Source organism: Amphiprion ocellaris, chromosome 17, assembly GCF_022539595.1.
Source record: "Amphiprion ocellaris isolate individual 3 ecotype Okinawa chromosome 17, ASM2253959v1, whole genome shotgun sequence".
Taxonomy (NCBI): domain Eukaryota; kingdom Metazoa; phylum Chordata; class Actinopteri; family Pomacentridae; genus Amphiprion; species Amphiprion ocellaris.
The window spans coordinates 19,187,841-19,207,230 of NC_072782.1; the positions used below are offsets into that span (position 1 = coordinate 19,187,841).

The 19,390-nt window shown below is 40.4% G+C and overlaps 1 protein-coding gene across 1 annotated transcript; it reads right to left on the bottom strand.

The window, feature by feature from the left end:
• Positions 1-1,412: 1,412 nt before the first annotated feature.
• On the bottom strand, positions 1,413-19,226 carry LOC111575348 (3-hydroxy-3-methylglutaryl-coenzyme A reductase-like). The gene is made up of 20 exons (XM_023280398.3): positions 19,083-19,226; positions 17,724-17,933; positions 16,127-16,238; positions 15,700-15,787; positions 15,049-15,133; positions 14,839-14,944; positions 14,292-14,398; positions 14,069-14,188; positions 13,012-13,145; positions 12,593-12,879; positions 12,334-12,464; positions 12,040-12,234; positions 11,712-11,870; positions 10,786-10,943; positions 8,041-8,146; positions 7,718-7,888; positions 7,409-7,549; positions 5,188-5,346; positions 1,711-1,865; positions 1,413-1,631 (listed from the first exon to the last, which is right to left on the bottom strand). Exons 2-20 carry the CDS (start codon positions 17,883-17,885, stop codon positions 1,556-1,558), a joined length of 2,652 nt encoding a protein of 883 aa, XP_023136166.2. The 5' UTR covers positions 17,886-17,933; positions 19,083-19,226; the 3' UTR covers positions 1,413-1,555.
• Positions 19,227-19,390: the final 164 nt, after the last annotated feature.

The following is a 19,390-nucleotide window of genomic DNA, read 5'->3' on the forward strand; positions in this document are numbered from 1 at the left end:
GTGTCCGTCGAGGAGTCTGCCTTCTTCCTCTTGCTCGGGTTGGCGTCTTCCATCGTGCACCGGACGAAGTAGTCGTCAATAAAGTTCTCAAGGTCCTCCACTGTGAGCACTACCGTTTCCGATCTTGAGCAGGCTATTTAGTTAGGTTGTTGTTTTATTTATTTATTTATTTTTCATACAAATACGTCGAGATAGCGGCGATTTGTTTACTTCTCATCTAGCAGCTGGGAGCCGCCATGTTGAATTACGTCACTCTCACTGAATCTCGCGATCTCACAGCATCTCGCGATCACTCTCCTAACAGTTCTAATACAGGTTTAGTTGTTAGCATGTTGGTTCAGCTGAATGTAATTAGAAATCCTTTTTTTTTTTTGTAAATAATTTGTTCATACTAATGCTGTGGGATCAACTTATAAATGTACTGTGACGACAATGTGGCACTTGTTCTGCCCTGTTTAAAAAGTGAAATAAATAAGTTTATCCTCCAGTTTTCTACGTGACCATTTGTGTGTGTGTTACAGAAAGACAAGAGATAGGTAAAGTAGTATTATTTATTTTTTTAAATACGACAGAACAATCTTGACATTTGCTTGAAAACTGGACATTCTATCTAAAGCGTGCTAAGTGATACTGTATGTAAGGCCACTTGTAAGCTCCACCGCTTTCTGAAAATGATACAAGAACCTTTATTATTCAACCACATTCCAATAAATCCTCCAATAATTCTGCACATATAATTTACCATAAAAATTTTATAAACTAATATGGCTTTCAGTTTTCTTTAACTCATAAGAAACCAGCCCGTAACGGCCGGCCTGTGTTAGTAGGAGGCTGACCAGAGCCACACTCAGACCAAAAACTCACTTGTTTTTTCTTTCTTGGAAACAAGAAGTCCAAAAGATTGGGTCAGTCTACAGTATACACAGTATACAGTAGCACCTTCGTTCATTCTACAACACGGAGAGTACAACATACATTCAGGTATAAAGTTGGCATTTTCAATAGAAGTCATCTATGACATGAACTGCGCTGTCTCAAGTAAGCGTTTGGCAAGTGCAAAGATCCATTTCTCAAGAAAGAAAATGTTCCACCTGTCCTATGATCTCACCTCATGCATTTTATATGTAAAAAACGTACAAGAATTTAGTCACAAGTCGTATCTGTCCTCTGCATGATGAGAAAAAAGCTGTCTGCTTTTGGCCGTGCAGCTCTTAGGAGACACAAGTTTCTTGAGCAGCACGGTGGATTTGACCGATCCAAACACTGTCAGTGATTCACAGTGGTCTAACGGACCAAAAATAAAGGCTTCTTCAAAACTAATAAAAAAAAGTTCAGATGCAGAAAAATGGCACAAATTAGTAGGTGCAAAGAAACATCTCAAACCCCCCCCACCCCCCACCCCCCACCCCCCCAAAAAAAAACAAAAAACAAAAAAAAAACTTGCAATCAGTCGGGTGGCACACGAAAGCAAGCAGGCGTTGGTTGTTTGTTAGCAGTCCTTTTATGAGGACGTCCTGCAGCGCTAACTTCAGGACCACGTCATTTGAAGACACATTCACTCAGATGGACCATCGTTCAATGTCACACAGCTGACTGACGTTGAAGGCACCTCTGATAGGCTTGTTTTAGATCTAAGAGAGGGAAAATAAAGTGAGAAATCTCTGGGAAAAACTCCATGTACAGAGAAAAAAAGAGGAGTAAAAATCAGACCTGTTGTGGGTCATGTGGCTCTTGACGAGGTGTCCGGCGGCTAGAGCTGCCATCAGGGAGAGCTCCCCCGCCAGGACGGTGGCACAAACTACACGGGCCAGCTGACGGGCATTCTCACCTGGCTGGTCCGGACTACTACCTTCAACACCAAGCATCTACAGATTGGAACGGATATTAGAGTTTTGTTAGGGAAAGAAAAACATCTGGGATCTGAGTGAGTGGTTAGAAAAGATGCACCTCTTTCATGTGTGTTCTGGCTATTCAAGCTGTTCTGCTACTTGAGTCCGGCTTTATTGGCACACATCAGCAGATTCTATTTAAAGTCACTCAGTTTCCTCATTTATCTGCTGTAGAAAGTTCATTTGATTCATCACACAGTCACTGGAGGGTCATCATTCCCTTTCCCCTCCATCTGCAAAACACTCAGCTGTCATCTGCACAGCTGATACTGCAGTCAAAGGTTAGGACTACATAAGCAGACTTATGTATAGAATGTATAGAAATATCCTTGACATATTATGAAAACTTGTTCAACCATTTTGCATGTAAACACTTATGCAATGAACTAATGCCTAACTGTTGTGGAGGGTGAGACTATTCAACAGAGACCTATTATAATACGTTTTAATGAACATGACATAAGCAATTGATAATGTAGGGAACAGCAGAGAATTGTACATAATCATTTGCATGGATGAACCAAAGCATTTGCAGCTTCTTCAAAGAAATGAGAAACTGCTTTTTTGATGTGCACAAGTGACACAATGATGTGAAGATTGAACGAGTAGTTTTGAGAATTTCAATTCTGATCTGAGAAATGGACCAAAGCGACTGAGAAAAAACTGTAAATCAAACTCACTTTATTGTTCATACTATTTTTAAGTTACTGTTAGTTGTAACTAGATTCTGTAAAAAACACAATATTTTGCACTCCTTGGTGCAACGGTTAAGCCATTAATGACTGTGACTAATAGTCAAGTGACAAAAAATCAGCAACTTTTTTTTTTAGCTCAACTGGGTTGAACTGCAGAACTTCTGGTGGTAAAAGGTAACTCCTGTGAACAACTGGAAAAATACTGTACATGTCAATTCCAAAATTTTCATGAATTAAATAATTAAATTTGACTGTCTTCTGCTTGTAGTAATTGTGCTGTTTCCATAGCGGTGCAGGAGCAAATAAATGCACATAAACCACTTGAGGATATGAAGGAGGGTGTGGATGGGGGGTTGACGGAGGGACGGAGAACGACCCGAATATTTGGTTCGGTCCGTGAGGTCAGAGGCCGTGAGCTAATGGAGGAAGGAACCGAATTTTCGGTGAATATTCGGATCTCAAAATTAACATCCGGATACCACCGTCGGGACCGAAAATTCGGATATTCGGGTCCAGCCCTAATGAAAACTAATTAAAAGCACAACAAATAAGATGTTAAGAAAGGTAACACCTTTAAAACTGAGGTCTGGTTTAAAATGTAATGCTGTTTTACAATGTTCATTTGATGGAGAATGAAACAAGTCACATGACCACAGGTTAGTTAAAGGTCACAGTTGTGGGATTGTGGGTCAGATGCAATATGGCTGCGGAGGGAAAACGCCAACATTGCCAGAGAGGTAAAGATATGACCTAAAAAACAGAACTATCCTGCATGGCCTGAGACGTGCACACGGTAATTGTGACTTTAAGTTTTATTTGTTTCATATTTGTTGGCATTATTTGTTCAAGTGCTTTGTATGGACAGTTTAATACATTGTTGTCACAAGATAGCATGCTGGACCCATCTAAGGACAGAAAAGTAGCTTGAAAGATTTACTTTTGGAATCCGTTTAATTAGAGACACTTTTGGTGAATACACTTTGTGTATGTCTGAAATGTTTGTAGTTCCTCATTTTCATAGTTTTCATGGTGTCGGCTGACTGAGGAGAAAATAAATGTGAAAAGACATCTGTACAATGTGTGGCCTTCATTACACACGTGGACAAAATTGTTGGTACCCCTTGGTTAATGAAAGAAAAACCCACAATGGTCACAGAAGAGACTTCTGCACCTCTCAGCAGGTATTCTGGTCCACTCCTCATCAGCAGACTGCTCCAGTTGTCTCAGGTTTGAAGGTTCCTTCTCCAGACACCATGTTTCAGCTCCTTCCACAGATGTTCAAGAGGATTTAGATCAGGGCTCATAGAAGGCCACTTCAGAATAGTCCAATGTTTTCCTCTTAGCCATTCTTGGCTGTTTTCAGTTGTGTGTTTTGGGTCATTATCCTGTTGCAAGACCCATGACCTGCGACTGAGACCAAGCTTTCTGACACTGGGCAGCACATTTCTCTCTAGAATACCTTGATAGTCATGAGATTTCATTGTACCCTGCACAGATTCAAGACACTCTGTACCAGATGCAGCAAAGCAGCCCCAGAACATAACAGAACCTCCTCCATGTTTCACAGTAGGGACAGTGTTCTTTTCTTCATATGCTTCATTGTTGCATCTGTGAACATAGAGCTGATGTGCCAAAAAGTTAGTTTTGTCTCATCTGTCCATAGGACATTCTCCCAGAAGCTTTGTGGCTTGTCAATATGCAGTTTGGCAAATTCCAGTCTGGCTTTTTTATGATTTGTTTTCAACAATGGTGTCCTCCTTGGTCGTCTCCCATGAAGTCCACTTTGGCTCAATCAACGACGGATGGTGTGATCTGACACTGATGTACCTTGACCTTGGAGTTCACCTTTAATGTCTTTAGAGGTTGTTCTGGGCTCTTTTGTTATCATTCGTATTATCCATCTCTTCCATTTGTCATCAATTTTCCTCCTGTGGCCACATCCAGGAAGGTTGGCTACAGTCCCATGGATCTTAAATTTCTGAATAATATGTGCAACTGTAGTCACAGGAACATCAAGCTGCTTGGAGATGATCTTATAGCCTTTACCTTTAACATGCTTGTCTATAATTTTCTTTCTAATCTCCTGAGACAACTCTCTCCTTGGCTTCCTCTGGTCCATGTTTAGTGTGGTACACACTATGTCACCAAACAGCACAGTGACTACTGTAACCCTATAAATAGGCCGACTGACTGATTACAAGTTTGTAGACACCTGTGATGCTAATTAGAGGACACACCTTGATTGAACATGTCCCTATGGTCACATTATTTTCAGTCTTTTCTAGGGGTACCATCATTTTTGTCCAGGCCTGTTTCATGAGTTTATTTTTTAAAATAATTCTGTTGAACCACGGTTCAAAAGCAATGTGTGATTTTCATTGATAATTTTCATAGAATTTTTATTTATTATTACTTTTGTCAGATTCAAATTATTTCTGTGACCATTGTGGGTTTTTCTTTCATTAACCGAGGGGTACCAACAATTTCGTCCATGTGTGTATATCAGACCGGGGTAGTTATGAAAGCTTTTAGAAATGATAAAAGGTACAAACTTGAATAAAACAATTCCTTCTTGTGCAGGTAAAATAAGATGAGGTGACTACCTGCAGACAGGCCTGCTGTGGTGGCAGGTTGGTTCCTCCTCCCACTGTTCCCAGCTCTATAGAGGGCATCGTGCAGCTCATGTACAGGTCCTCCCCCGCCGGACCAGCAGGTTCCATCTGAGTGATACAGTTGGAGCTTCCCACCGTCTGAGCCGGGTCCTGAACCACAACACAGAAGCAGCACTCATCACCAGAAAATGTCCCAAATGGCTATGAAAATCTTATATCATCTACAGATTCTATCCTCAATTTATGAAGTCTTTCGTTTCTCCTCAGTTCATTTTAAATCAAATCATCACAAACATGTATTGTGTTCATTCTTTATCTATGGGTTTCTAAGTATAAAAGAGCCTGTAGAGTATCAGTATTTTCAGTAACAGTATTATTTACTCATGAAAGGATCTGTTCAATATCATTGTTTTTTTACATTCAGAGGAGTCTAGACAATATCTAGACCAGCGGTGTCAATCTCATTTTAGTTCAGAGGCCACGTGTAGCCCAATTTGATCTCAAGTGGGCCGGACCAGTAAAATCAGAGCATGATAGCCGATAAATAATGACAACTCCAAATATTTCCCTTTGTTTTAATTCAAAAAAGTGCATTGTGAAAATGTTCACATTTAAAGAACTATCTTTTTTACAAAACATTATGAACAACCTCAAATTTCTGAAGAAGATTAAGTGCAATTTTTGCCTCAGTTTATCATTTACAAATTACAACCTACAGATAACAGTGTATGTACAAAGGTACAAAACATTTAGTCTCACGTATCTGGAACTGAACAATAATATAGTATTTTATTTTAAGATCAAAACTACTTGTCAAGATCTGGAGATTATTTTAAGAGTGCAGTGATCCTGACCACCTGGACTGGCACATCATGCAACTAAATGGGAACTATTAAGGAAGAAGGTTAAATTATCCCCCGGCCGTAAAAACTGTAATTGTAAAAAATTTATACAGAAAACATACATAAAAGTTTTGACAGGATTCCTCCAAACCAAACTATTTTGTACTGAAGCTGCTGACTTCTTCAAATATTTTCACAGGAAGGATTCATTTTCAGCTCTGTAATTTTTACACTTTGCAAAGTCGTCCCACGAGCCGGATTGGACCCTCTAGTGGGCCAATTTTTGGCCCATGGACCGTATGTTTGACACCCCTGATCTAGACTTCTACATGTAGAAAAATCTGTACAATACCAACAGTACTTTGTGACTTTTTACTGATATCCTTGTGTTTTTGCACTGTCCCTTTGCTGCAGTAATACTGCAAATGTCCCACCTGTGGGACCAGTAAAAGATTATCTTATCCTTTCTTGTCCTGCACCTGCTCTGGTGGCCTGTTAATCACTCATCTTGGAAATTGAAATCTAATCTTCTTACAGTAAAATCCTATGTTGCTGTAGAGATCATTCTGGGTTCTTTTACAGTACTAACTGGGGTAAATCCATTCCACAAAGAGTCATTCTACAGGTGTACATCTGTCAAAAAAGTACAGGAAACCACTGTCTTAACTCCCAGGACTTATTCCTGCTGCCTGCCTTCAAAGTCTGTACTAAATTGGGAAAAAGGGCATTTAAGAATGCTGGCCCTTTGCCTGGAATAAGCAGAAAAATTGGCAGAATCTTAAAAGCTAATTATAGTAAATAAATTCATAGAAACTTTTCATGACTTGGAAGCAGACACATATAGATGGACTATTATGACTGATTCACATTGTCATCGTCTGATCACTGACATTGATGACTTGTGATACGTGTTTTTGTGATTTTGTGATATTGTAATGCACTCCCAAGCTCTATGTCAGGCTTGTTTAAAGTGTATGTACCTCTACAACCTGTTGAATTGAGCTGCAGCCTGTCTCAGCCAGGACGCTCTTATAAAGGAGGATTATTATTCTCTGTTAGAGTTTTCTTGGTGAAGTTTCTTTAAAAAAAAAAAAAAAGTCGAGCTCAACTTCTAATACTGCCAAATGTCTGCTTCTCAAGCACTTTGGAAAATAGTTTCATTTTTCCAGTGTCTATTCTTTCACGTCTCTTACCAGAACATGATACACTCTAATAAATACCAATGTCAGCGATGAGTTTCATCAGGAATCTGTGTAGTTTCACTTTTTAAACATTTTTAACTAATTCCTGAACCATCTGGACACTTTTTGCGACAAACTGTAAAATGTATTTAGTAGAGGTCAAGTAAAGCATGCTGAGTGATCCATTACCTGTCCACAGGCGATGTAGATGGCTGTTACAATGTTGGCAGCATGAGCATTAAATCCCCCTATACTGCCAGCCATGGCTGAGCCCACCAGGTTCTTATTAATGTTCAGCTCCACCAGAGCAGCTGTACTGCTCTTCAGCACCTGCAGATACATGAATAGGCTGCTTTAGTAAGGACAGCATCATTGTGCTAACAGAAAAAAACAGCACCACTAAGCAAAAACTGTGGAAAGTGAAATCAAGGACGAACTGTTACTTGATTTCAGCGTTAAAATGTGAAATACAGTGAGAGGAGATTGGACAGTCTTTACCTCCTGGACCACCCGGGCCGGAATGGTGGCCTCACACACGGCAGACTTGCCCCGGCCCAGAATCCAGTTAATGGCAGCAGACTTCTTGTCAGTACAGTAGTTGCCACTGACCGACAGCACCTCCACGTCTGGATACTGCTGCTGGAGTCTGTGCAGAGCCTGCTCAGTCCCCTAGGGAACACAGCATAAAAGAACATGTGTTTACAGATGTGGACACACTGGAAAATACTGTATAAATGAGTGGCCTGAATTTGCACAGCAGCTGAAGTTCAGTACGTTAATTTCAACTGAAGTGACTCCTGATTAAGAAAATGAGTTTGTACCTTGGAGAGCATGTTCATGCCCATGGCGTCCCCGGTCAGAGACTGGAAGCGAATGTACAGGTTTCTGCCAGCTAAGCAAACCAGCAGCTTTTCCAAGCGAGCAAACCTACAAAGTGAAAATAATCATTTATGATATGTCTGTACTCACATGTGAGTACAACATTTCATACGTGATTCTGTATTCATTCTGTTTGGCCTCGCTTCCACACAGCTTCATTTGGTGTCCATAATTCCAGATAATATACAGATTAAGATCCCTACCACGCAAGGAAATGCATTTCTTTACATATGGATGGAAACTTCATTGCAGTCATGGCAGGGTTCCCACTCTTTCCCTGAAATTATTTTCCAGGACATTTTAAGCTGGTACAGACACACGTTGTCACGTCATACACTAATACATTCCCATCCCCCTCATTCTTTGGAAGTGTTCTTTACTACAGTTGTAACTTGGATTTACCCAGATTGTTTCTATATTTATCACTCAGACATTTGATGTGCAGTCCATGGCTATAATTTATCTATGAAAAATAATTATGACAAATGTATCATAGAATAATGCAAACACGCCCACAGATTACAGCGTAGCACTTCACTAGCATGACAAACTGCAGTTACAGTGTTCAATTGGGTAATTCCCAACTCAACTTTCTCTTCTCTCTTACTTTCGCTGGTGCAATTCATTTAAAAATATTTGTATCTTTTCAACAAATCACTTAAAAACTATTTGTTTCATGTCAGCTTATGCATTTTTAATATACAGTCTATGACTGAGACGCAGGAGGTGTAGTGAGCGATGTCACCGTGACGTCACCATCATATGGAGGCAGACAGTCCCTACAGAGACTTTATGTATCTGTGTTAACCGGCGTCATCGAGTGAAAGTTTGATTCCAGACATGAAGCGCTCAGCTGCACCTCAACTGTTGTGAGAAGATGTAGTTTATGCGGACACCACCACGCAGTGAGGGGGATGAAATGATGTTTAAGTAAAAGTGCAGGTGTCACAACACCCACATCCCCCCGGGGTGCTATAAATGAACATGCCATAGTTACAGTCTTCTCATTGTAAGGGTGCCCCTCTTCCCTGTGGTCTCTGTGCCTCTCACTCTGTTGACAACTACTTTTATTTGAAATTAACGAGATTAAGTCGACATGAAAAGTCGTTAATCTCTCTAATTTCTTCTCTCTATCTATCTGTGCACATAGTAATACAACACAACTCCTAACGTTGTTTTCATTCACTTATTTTTGTCAGACAATAAAACAAGTGTGAAATACTGAGTGAAACGTGGCCCATTAAGATCACCTGTTAAGCTCCCGCTGTGCTGAAATCAGAGATGTGTTGCTCAGCCAACTCAGTAACCGACACGCCCACTAGAACTCTCCTCTGCCTGTCACTCAACGGAGGACAGAGAGGAGCCTGTGGCCGCCCATGGGAAAGAAAACCCTCACACTCGTGGACCAACACTAGCAACACTTTTAAACTAACAGTCACTAGTTTTGTCTCTAGGCGATAAGTCCCTAACGGGGTCTGAAAAGTCGCTAAGTGTAGCGACAAAGTCAACTGGAAGAACTGGGTTGCAGAACTTGCTCGAAGCGGAAATGCAAATTTGATTGGCTGGTAGCGTCACGTGGGGCGCTGCGCTGGCTAGAAGCAGAGAAGCACTATTATATATTTGCCTTCATGTTGCCCAGAAGATAAGGTGACAACAGACATGCATGCGCATAACTTTTAACCCGTTTGCATTGACAGGGGGAGGATAAATATTCTTCTAGGATAAGTTAACCATTTCCAGGACATTTGACCTTTTTTCTCATTTTCCATACATTTTCCATGACTGGAAAATTGGTCAATCATTTTCCAGGTTTTCCAGGACGCAGAGCAACCCTGCATGGGAGAGAGGTTCATTTTATCTATTTATCAGGATCCAGTTTAATGGATTGTTCACAGGACAACCGTACCACCACGGCAGGTGTTTAGCCAGTTTTCTGAAACTTTTTAAAAAATCTTTTACTGTCGTAAGTACAAAAATAAAATTTCCTCTCTTTATATATACATTATAGGATGAAAACAGAAACACCCAAAAACTACAGTTTGGTATATTCTTGTATTAGCATAACAATAACACAGTAATACCACAGAAATACATTTCAAACTAATTATATCTAAACCAATATGACGACAGAACAAATAAAACTACACTTAATTTAAAGTTAATAAACACTACATAAAACCACTGAATTTAAATGTACATATCAAAATTACAGTTTTTCTTTTCTGTCATCTGTACTAACCAAACTAGCTTTCTCAATAAATATTTTATAAATGTCATTTGTGTTACTCGTGTACCGTGTTCCTGTGTACATTTTTAAATAATAATATGAATAATAATACATTTAATTTATATAGCGCTTTTCTGGGCACTCAAAGACACTTTACAGGCAAGAATAAAAACAAAAACAGTCAAATAAAATAGAACAGGTATAAAAGCATAAAAACAGTTGAACATTAAAAGCGATCTTAAAAAGGTGAGTTTTTTAAGGGATTTGAAGAACTATAACAAGTTAAAGTCCAGCTTCCATCAATTAAACATTTGTTTTCATATAGTGCAAAGTTCTGAAACAGAAAAGTTCTTTCAACATTGTGCTGATGTGAGCACAATGTTGATTAAGTTAAAGATATGTTGTTCAGGTGGGTGGAATGGAGGCATTAGTGTTGTGTCAGTGTAGTTTGTCTACTGACCTGCTGGTCTGGTCGAAGGCCTCTTTGATCAGGCTAAATCCGTCAGAGGTCTCGAGCCAGATTTTGACCTCTGCAGCCCGGCAAGCTGAGGGCAGCCTCACCACAGGACCCCTGGTCATTCTGTCAGCCAGGATCTTGCTGCTGCAGCCCCCGCTCAGCTGGACAGGAAGGATAACATTGTCACCATGGTTCACACACACATGCACAGTTAACAACAGCTACAGATGGGTGACAATTGAAGGGAAAAACCAAAGTGAAGCATCTTGTTAAGGTCTTGGGTCATCATGTGACGCCAAAACAGCTTCACTGCATTGATTCTCCAAGTCTCTAGAACTCTACTGGAGAGATGAAACAACATTCTTCCAAAAGACATTCCCTCATTTGGTGTTTTGATGATAATGGAGGAGAGTGCCGTCTAGCATGTCCGTGCAGAATCTCCCATAGGTGTTCAACTGGAATGAGATCTGGTGACTGTGAAGGCCACAGTTTCTGATTCACTTTATTTTCTCCAAACTATTCAGTGACCCCTCGTGCTAACAGTGTCATTCTGAAAAAGACCACTCGCAGAAGGAAGTGATCAATGAGAACAACTCAGGATTGTCAGGATGATCAATTATGTAGACACTGTGCTGTGATGACATTTTTGGTTGAATTTTCAGAGATTTTTGAACCACCACCAAAGTCAGCAACAATTACAAAATAGGGGAAAAAATTGTTGCTTTAGCTGCTTTGTAAAATGTCCACTGCGTCCATGTTCCACTTTCGTACGGGCTTTAATAGAAACTTGGATTTCTTTTGAAAATCTCAGCTGCCAGCAATAATCCCTTCACAGGATAACACAGCCACCAGATCCACTCACTGTGGGGGTCAACAGTTCAGGTCTTTCCCTTCAATTTGTCCACTGTCATAAGAGATTGCTCACTTACAGAAAGCGCTCTGCATCCTCTGTTAGTGCTAGCGATCAGACAGCCCTCTGTGGTCGCCATGGGAATGTAAAACTGCTTCTCGTCCAACAAAAGAGGACCAGCCACACCTACTGGCACTGGCATGTAGCCGATGACGTTCTCGCAGCAATTACCCATCACCTACAATGCAATAATGGAATACTGATTAAATAAAAAATATGCAACAACATGCACATAGAAACATTTCACTTGTTTAAAAAAATTAAAAACCAATGAGACAACCAATAACTGAAGGTGAAAGTTTCATTTTTTAACTACACATTTCATAAATAATGACTGTTGCCAGTACCTTTGAGTAGTCGTAGTCCTTATAAGGTAGACTAGCCAAGGCAGTGGGGATGGGAAGTTTGGATGATAACATTTGTCTCCTGATGGCCACGCCCCTCTCTGGAGTCTCAAGGACAGCTTCTAGTTTGTAGTTCAGGATTTTACGTGAGGTTACGAGGTTCTTCACCTCTGCATCGCTGAGTAAATGAGCACCTCCCTGGAGAACACCATGCACAAACCAGTGATATTTTTAACCCATTAGGCAAAAGCAGAGGATAACATTTGTTACGCAGTCTCTCTGATCTGGCAAACTTACCTGAGGATCTGAGAGGATGGCCATACACTCCTCCAGTGATCGGGACTCTGAAACACTTTGAGGAGGACAAGATGTCTGAGCGAGGGACTCCCCAGAACATGAAACACTGGCTGCTGAAGGCTGAGTCACTTCTGTTGCAGAGGAATCAGGAGAGACAGAGACAACACTCACATGAAGCAACAATTACATCACTGTTTTTGTATTTTCCTGAATGAGTAAAGATGTTTTCTGAAATAGAAGCTATAATTATGAGTCTCACCGTTCTGTCTGACTGCCATGTCAACCTCAGGGGAAAGTTTATAGTCGGAGACAGGTAAGAAGGTAGGGCTGGTTGCCAAGATACCATTTGAGGTCTTCTGGGGTTTTGGGGCTGGGAGGTCTCTCCTGCAGCAGTCCTCTGCCAGCCATTGCTTCTGGGTTGGAGGGGAGCTAATAATGGGACTCTTGAGGGACAGCGAAGACTCCGTCTCTGCTTGCTCAAAGAAGACATATTTCACAGCTAGAAGCAGAGCAAGGCCAAGGGTTATCACCTGCTCCAGGTCTATGCTGGTAGGTAGAGAGAGAGACAAAGCCAGGCATCAGTGGACATCTCAGCACAGGAGTCAATAACAAAAGACATGCTTACAGACAAATATAACGGTGTAAACATGTACATAATGTTTCTTGTTAATGTTTTACCTGCTGAGCTGTACAGGCCACTGGGTACCAGCAGGGTCCAGCCTCTCTACTATGGGTAATTCTTCTGTGCGATTCTGACCCGAGTGCTCGGCAATTAGTCGAGTGTGTGCATGAACCAAGGCTAAGCCCAGAGACTGAAAGACATCGTCACACAGACAGCGCAGTTAAGACTTTACACTTCTACGATTTATTTTTAAATGAGACATACAGACAAAAGGTTGTTTTGATCAAATATCACAATTTTAAGCTTAGATTTGTAAATTTTCTCGACAAAAGTGCACAACACATGAGTTCATAGTTCAAGGACTGTCAGAAAGTTAAAAATCCAACAACTCTATTTTTACAGGTTCTGGCTCTGACAAATAGTGTCACTCTGGTGATGTTTTTAAAGAAAACATGTCATTCAACCCTGCCAGCAGCTTTCAAAAGGTTAAATGTACGTGTCCACTAGATCAGGCAATTTCCTGCATCCCATTCACTGTCTATGTAAAACACACTGCGTTGCATGCTGGTACGGTTGTGGTGCGTTTCGAGCTACAATCCGGTGCTTCTCCCCGGAGCAGGCTGCAGCTCATTTGCATAAAATAGACTCGACTTCTACTTTATGCAAATTCGATGTGGCGTACGGAGCTCAGACGCATTGCAAAACTTTCGTCAAATGTCTAAACTACCGTCAGTGAACTAAAACGAGGACAGATTTAGCTACTGCACAGGTTATTTCTCAACTCAAATGCTTTCAGAAATACTTTTCGCTGAGCTGTTTTCGTAATAAAAACGAAAGTTTGCGACTGAGCCACCATGTTAGTCCGGCTTGAAATCCAGGAGTAGACAGCTCCTGAGTGTATGCATTTGTCCAGTCGGGGGCAGGCAGGATAGTTCAAGAAGAAGGTCGGCAGGAGTTGAACACCTGCTACTGGCCTCAAGTACATGCCCACCAAGCAGGCAATTTTCAGATGCAGCGCGTTTGTATGTGGGAAAAACGCATCTAGTTGACACGTAGCATAACATATCAACACTCTTAAAATCTGCGCCAACAAGGCTACAAATTATTTCTCACCATAATGATTTTCACCCTTTGGGTCACAGGGTTGGGCTTGTTATCCTCCTCTTCAGCCAGCACATGGGCAAATTGGCTCAGCTGCCAGATGGGACGGCCCTCACGACTTTCCCTTGACAGCTATACACACAAACATGCATGAAAATGTATGGTGAGATTCAAGCAGCTCATTGCCTCATCCTGTCAGACGACAGTTTTCCTACAATTTACAAATCACACTTACCTCCAGGACCAGGGAGACACATGCAGGGAAGAACGTCATGAAGACGAAGTAATTGGCCAGAACAGACATACAGCCAAAACAGCACATGATCTCTAACTGTGGCACACCTGGAAAACAACAGAAACACAGCTCGTTTCTTTTTCTGCTCCATTTAGCACTACCACAACATTTGGGATATACTGGGGCTACAACTAATGACTATTTTTCATTGTCAACACGTCTATCGATTATTTTCTCCATTAACCAATTAGTTGTTTGGTCGACAAAATGGTGAAAAATATAAATTGTTTTGTCCAGAACTCAAAGACATTCAGTTTACTGTAGTAGATGAAGAAAGAAACCAGAAAATGTTCAAATTTAAGAAACTACAATCAGAAACTTTATACTTCTGTTTTTATTATTACTCAAATCGAATAATGAATCATCAAAGATGTCTGGGATTATCTTAATAGCTGATAAAACAAATCCATTAATCATTGCAGCTGTATAATACACAAAGGATTCCTGTCACCATTTTTCATCAATGTCAAGTATTAGTAAATCTTACCTGACATGGTTCCAATTCCTATAACCAGACACTCGACCAGCGCATCAAGGGTGAACGTGGGGCCCAGGATGGCCATGCCCTCTGAAATGTTCTCCCTCACCTCCTCCTGTACACAAGACACAGAGCCGTATCATCCGTCACCTCATCTACACTCTTCATATGGAGCAGCAACAGGTCATACATATGGTTGGACCAGGCGTGTGACATTACCTGAGAGTTCGAGCTGAGAGCAAATTTTGCTAATGTACAGGCTTTGGACAGGTCGATAAGCAGGAGAAAGAACGGTAGGGCTTCGCTGTAGGAGTCAAAGGAGTCAAATGTCAAACAGGCAATTTTTTTTACATCTATGATGGATGTGCAGAAATTTTAAAAAGGGAATCTGTAATTTTTAGTCACATCTTCAAGGAGAATGAAACCATTATATTACCCAGATGGTGCACTACATCTACCAACTGACCCCTGGCTTGAATTGTCAGCTACTATAACCATTTGATCTCACTAGCGAACAGCTGGCCTGTTGTCTGAGACTATATTAGCTACACATTTAATACTGTTTGGCCAGTAAACATGCACTGGTTATAAAAGCCTCTTCTTCAAACATTCCTTGGAATAATTTTTTAAAGTATTTTTATAGCTATGTTTTTTGAACTTAAAAAGACAGCAAGAAACTCTCCAGCACTCTAAACACAGGCAGAGATTTACTTCTCCCTCTAATAAGCTTCTTGATCAAAACCACATGAATGGGATTCTGGGAAGATGGAACAGCATTAGTAAACTTAGTCATAAATGGAAACACTCCAAGTAGATCATAAACCATCTGCAGTAACCTTTAGTGTACATGACTGCATTAGAAAAACTCACTTCAGGCCTGTCAGCTCTTTCCCAAAGAAGTGGATAACCACAGTACTGAAAACAAAGCTGGAAAACACTGTAAATAATCCAGCAATACCTGCAGAAAGACAGGAAACAAAATGGTGACAATTTAACTGATATTTTCATTTGTTAACTACAGCCCAAGGTTACAAGTTTGCAAGAACCAAACACACCTACATATTTTTTGTGTGTTGAAAAACAAATAAAGCATTATGAATTCAAATTATGTTTTCCATATTAATTATTAAAGCTGAATGTGGCTTTACAGAAGTATAAATACTTAAAAAGTACACGTGGCACCAGAAAAACTAAAATTGCGGTCAAAACTACGGTTAAGTGTATTCTGTGTGTGATATATGTAGTAGTGCTATTCAAGCTCAGAATTGAACAAGCTATAACATCTCATTATACTGACCCAGTATATATTTGGATCCCAGTTGTCGGAGATTCTTGAACTGGAAATAGATATAAACGATGGCCATGCAGCGTGTGACTGTCAGAATGATAATGTCACTGCTGTGGACTTTCTATAAGAGATCAGACAAACACATGCCTTAATTTCTTCCTATTAGCATATACAGTTGCACTCAAAATTATTCAACCCGCATTGCAAATCAGGTTTAATGGCAAAATTTACAAACTTAGTTGTTTTTGATAAACAACTCAAACAAGAACACAACCAGTATTACAGGCGGTTTCCCCAAATTCAAAACAAAATGCTACTTTTAATGAGTACTGCAGTCTCAAAATTATTCAATCCCTTGTTAACAAGCATCTTTAGTACTGAGGAGAGCACCCTTTTGCTGACTAGGTTCTGAGAGCATTCCTGAGAAACCTTAGCCCATTCCTCATTGGCAATAGCCTACAGCTCTTTAATATTCTTGGGTTGACGTGTTGCAACCACCTTCTTCAAGTCCCACCAAAGATTTTCTATGGGCTTCAAGGCGACTCTGATGGCCACTCTAGTATCATCCAGGACTTTTTTCTGAAGCCAAGCCTTGACGGATTTTGAGGTATGCTTGGGATCACTGTCCAATTGGAAAGTCCAATGATGCCCAAGCTTCAGCTTCTTCACAGATGGCATGACATTTTCACCTAGGATTTGCTGATACTGGACAGAATCTCTCTTGCCTTCCAAATGCTGCAGGTTTTCAGTGCCAGAAGTTGCAAAGCAGCATGAGAGCACCACTAGCCCACCACCATGCTTCACTGTATGCAGGGTGTTCTTTTCAGGGTATGCCTCATTCTTCCTCATCCAGACATACCGCTGATCCATAGGCCCAAAAAGTTCCAGTTTTGTTTCATCACTTAACAGAACAGCATCCCAAAACTTCTGTAGCTTATTTATATGGTTTCAATCATACTGGAGGCGACTTTTATTTTATCAGTCAGTAGTGGTGTATGTCTTGGAGTTCGGGCATGGAGACCTTCAGCATTTAGTGTGCGCCTTACTGTAGACACTGGAACCTCAGTGCTGGCTGCCACCAAGTCTTGCTGCAGGTCTTTTGCAGTCATTTGAAGGTTTATGGTCACCTGACTCCTCGGACATCCGATGGCAGCTGCTGATAGTTTCTTCTTTCCTTTTTCTGCCATGTCCAGATAGCGTACCCACTGTTCCTTTAACGTTGAACTTGCAAACTTTGTATGGTACTCTGTCTTGCAACTCTTGCCACTACACATAACAAGACAACTAATTTGTTTAATCATTTAAATCAGCACCTCACAGCTCTGTGCAATGAGTGAAAAGTCAGATTGAAATGCCATCCAAAGCAAAAAAAAAAAAAAAAAAAAACTATACTGGATGCCTCTGTCAGTGTTACATTATGTGAAAAAAGTTTCTTTTGAATTACACTCTAATTTTGTTGCATATGAACTTGTTTACAAAACTACCCCAATTATTTTAGAGTGATTAACTCTTTCCTAACCACTTAATGAAAACTCTTGATAATAGTTTTATTCAGTATCATGCAGGTTTCACTTGCTCGTAAGTGCCACACAAACACCAGCCTCACCTCCTCAACTTTGGGACAGTCATTCCAGCTGCATATCTGGTTGCTGGCTGAGAGGTTGTTCATAGACACGAGGCAGACGGTGAGAGCCAGGGTCCCCACTATGACCTCCCAGGGGTGGGAGGCCACCAGCAGGCCATGGAGCCTGAACAGACGTGCCAACATGGTCTCAGGATGCCTTCCTGCTACTGAAAGTCACAACCGTACCTAGAGCTAAACACAATGCAAAAATAAAATTGAGGAATATTGTGATTCTTTTAACATATCCCAATATAAGTCACAATTTAAGTAGGAACAGTGATTATTGTAATTATTTTACACTAAAATTAAATGAGGATGTCATTTTGCTGTGGTCTGTACTAGAGCTGCAACAATTAAGCAATCATTTACTAACTATGAAAATAATCAATAATTACTTAATTGATCAATTAACAGATTTCAGTATTTTTTTAAAGAAAGTAACATCAATAATCTCCAATTCCAGATTCCTAAATTAGAATGTTTTAGACATTTATTCCTCCTCTAAGACAGTACACTGAAAATCTTTGGGTTGGGGACAAAACAAGATATTTGATGTTTGAAGATATTTGTTATGTTGGACTCTGGGAAACACTGAATGACGTTTTTATTATTATCATTATTATTATTATTATTATTATTATTATTATTATTATTATTATTATTATCTTTATCATCATCATTTTTAACATTTTATAGACCACATACATCGAGAAAACAACATATTAATCGACAGTGAAAAAAAATGCTAGTTGCAGAACTAGTCTGTACCAAATAAGTATGTTCTGTTCCGGCCAGAACATCTCTGCAGCATCAAACTTCGTAACTTCTAATCAAAAGATTGCAGCTCCTGCGATTTTGATGTTCCACTTCGCCATATTACACTTTCTATACTATTTCGATTAAGTATTCAGATCCAGCCTAACGAAAGGGCCACTCCATCACTGGCAAATGGCAGGCACACGCCTACCGGGTACACACTTCTATATGTTTAGCCGACAGCTATGAGACCACAATATCGCTCATTCTTGACTGTTAACTGCCGTGAAGGATTACCGTTGGTTCAAAATCCACTGACTCACTTCAGTGTAGTCCTATAGCTCTAAAAAAAACACACATATACACACACACACACAGGCAGCATCTCCCTCTAAGCCTTATTGTTGGTTAGCATTAGCTACATCTTAGCAGCTTCTACTCTCTACAGTTAACATTGGTTAGCATTAGCTACATTAGCCGTCACACCCGGACTGACTTACACAGCCTGTCAGTAAGGTCTATTACTCCCACAGCCTTGGGACACTTTATTAACTACTGTTTTGTAATAAAATAGAATTCACGTACTTCCAAAGGTCGGTTTCACCGCGGTCAGAGAGTCATTTCCATGGTGGTGGTGATGATGGCCCTCACACGAAGTCTTCAGGTAGCTGTACTGATGTAACCGAACCAATATGGCGATGCGGAAATCCTGACGAGATGAGATAACGTCGGTGGGCGTGGCCAAACGTGACGCTCCGGGTCTCTGTGAAAACATCATTGAAAGCAACAAAGTTTAAATCAAAGACCCTTAAATGTATTCATTTTTTCTACTTTGACTTAAAAAAAAAAAAAAAAAAAAGATTGTATACATATTTTATTGTTGTTTTGTTGGA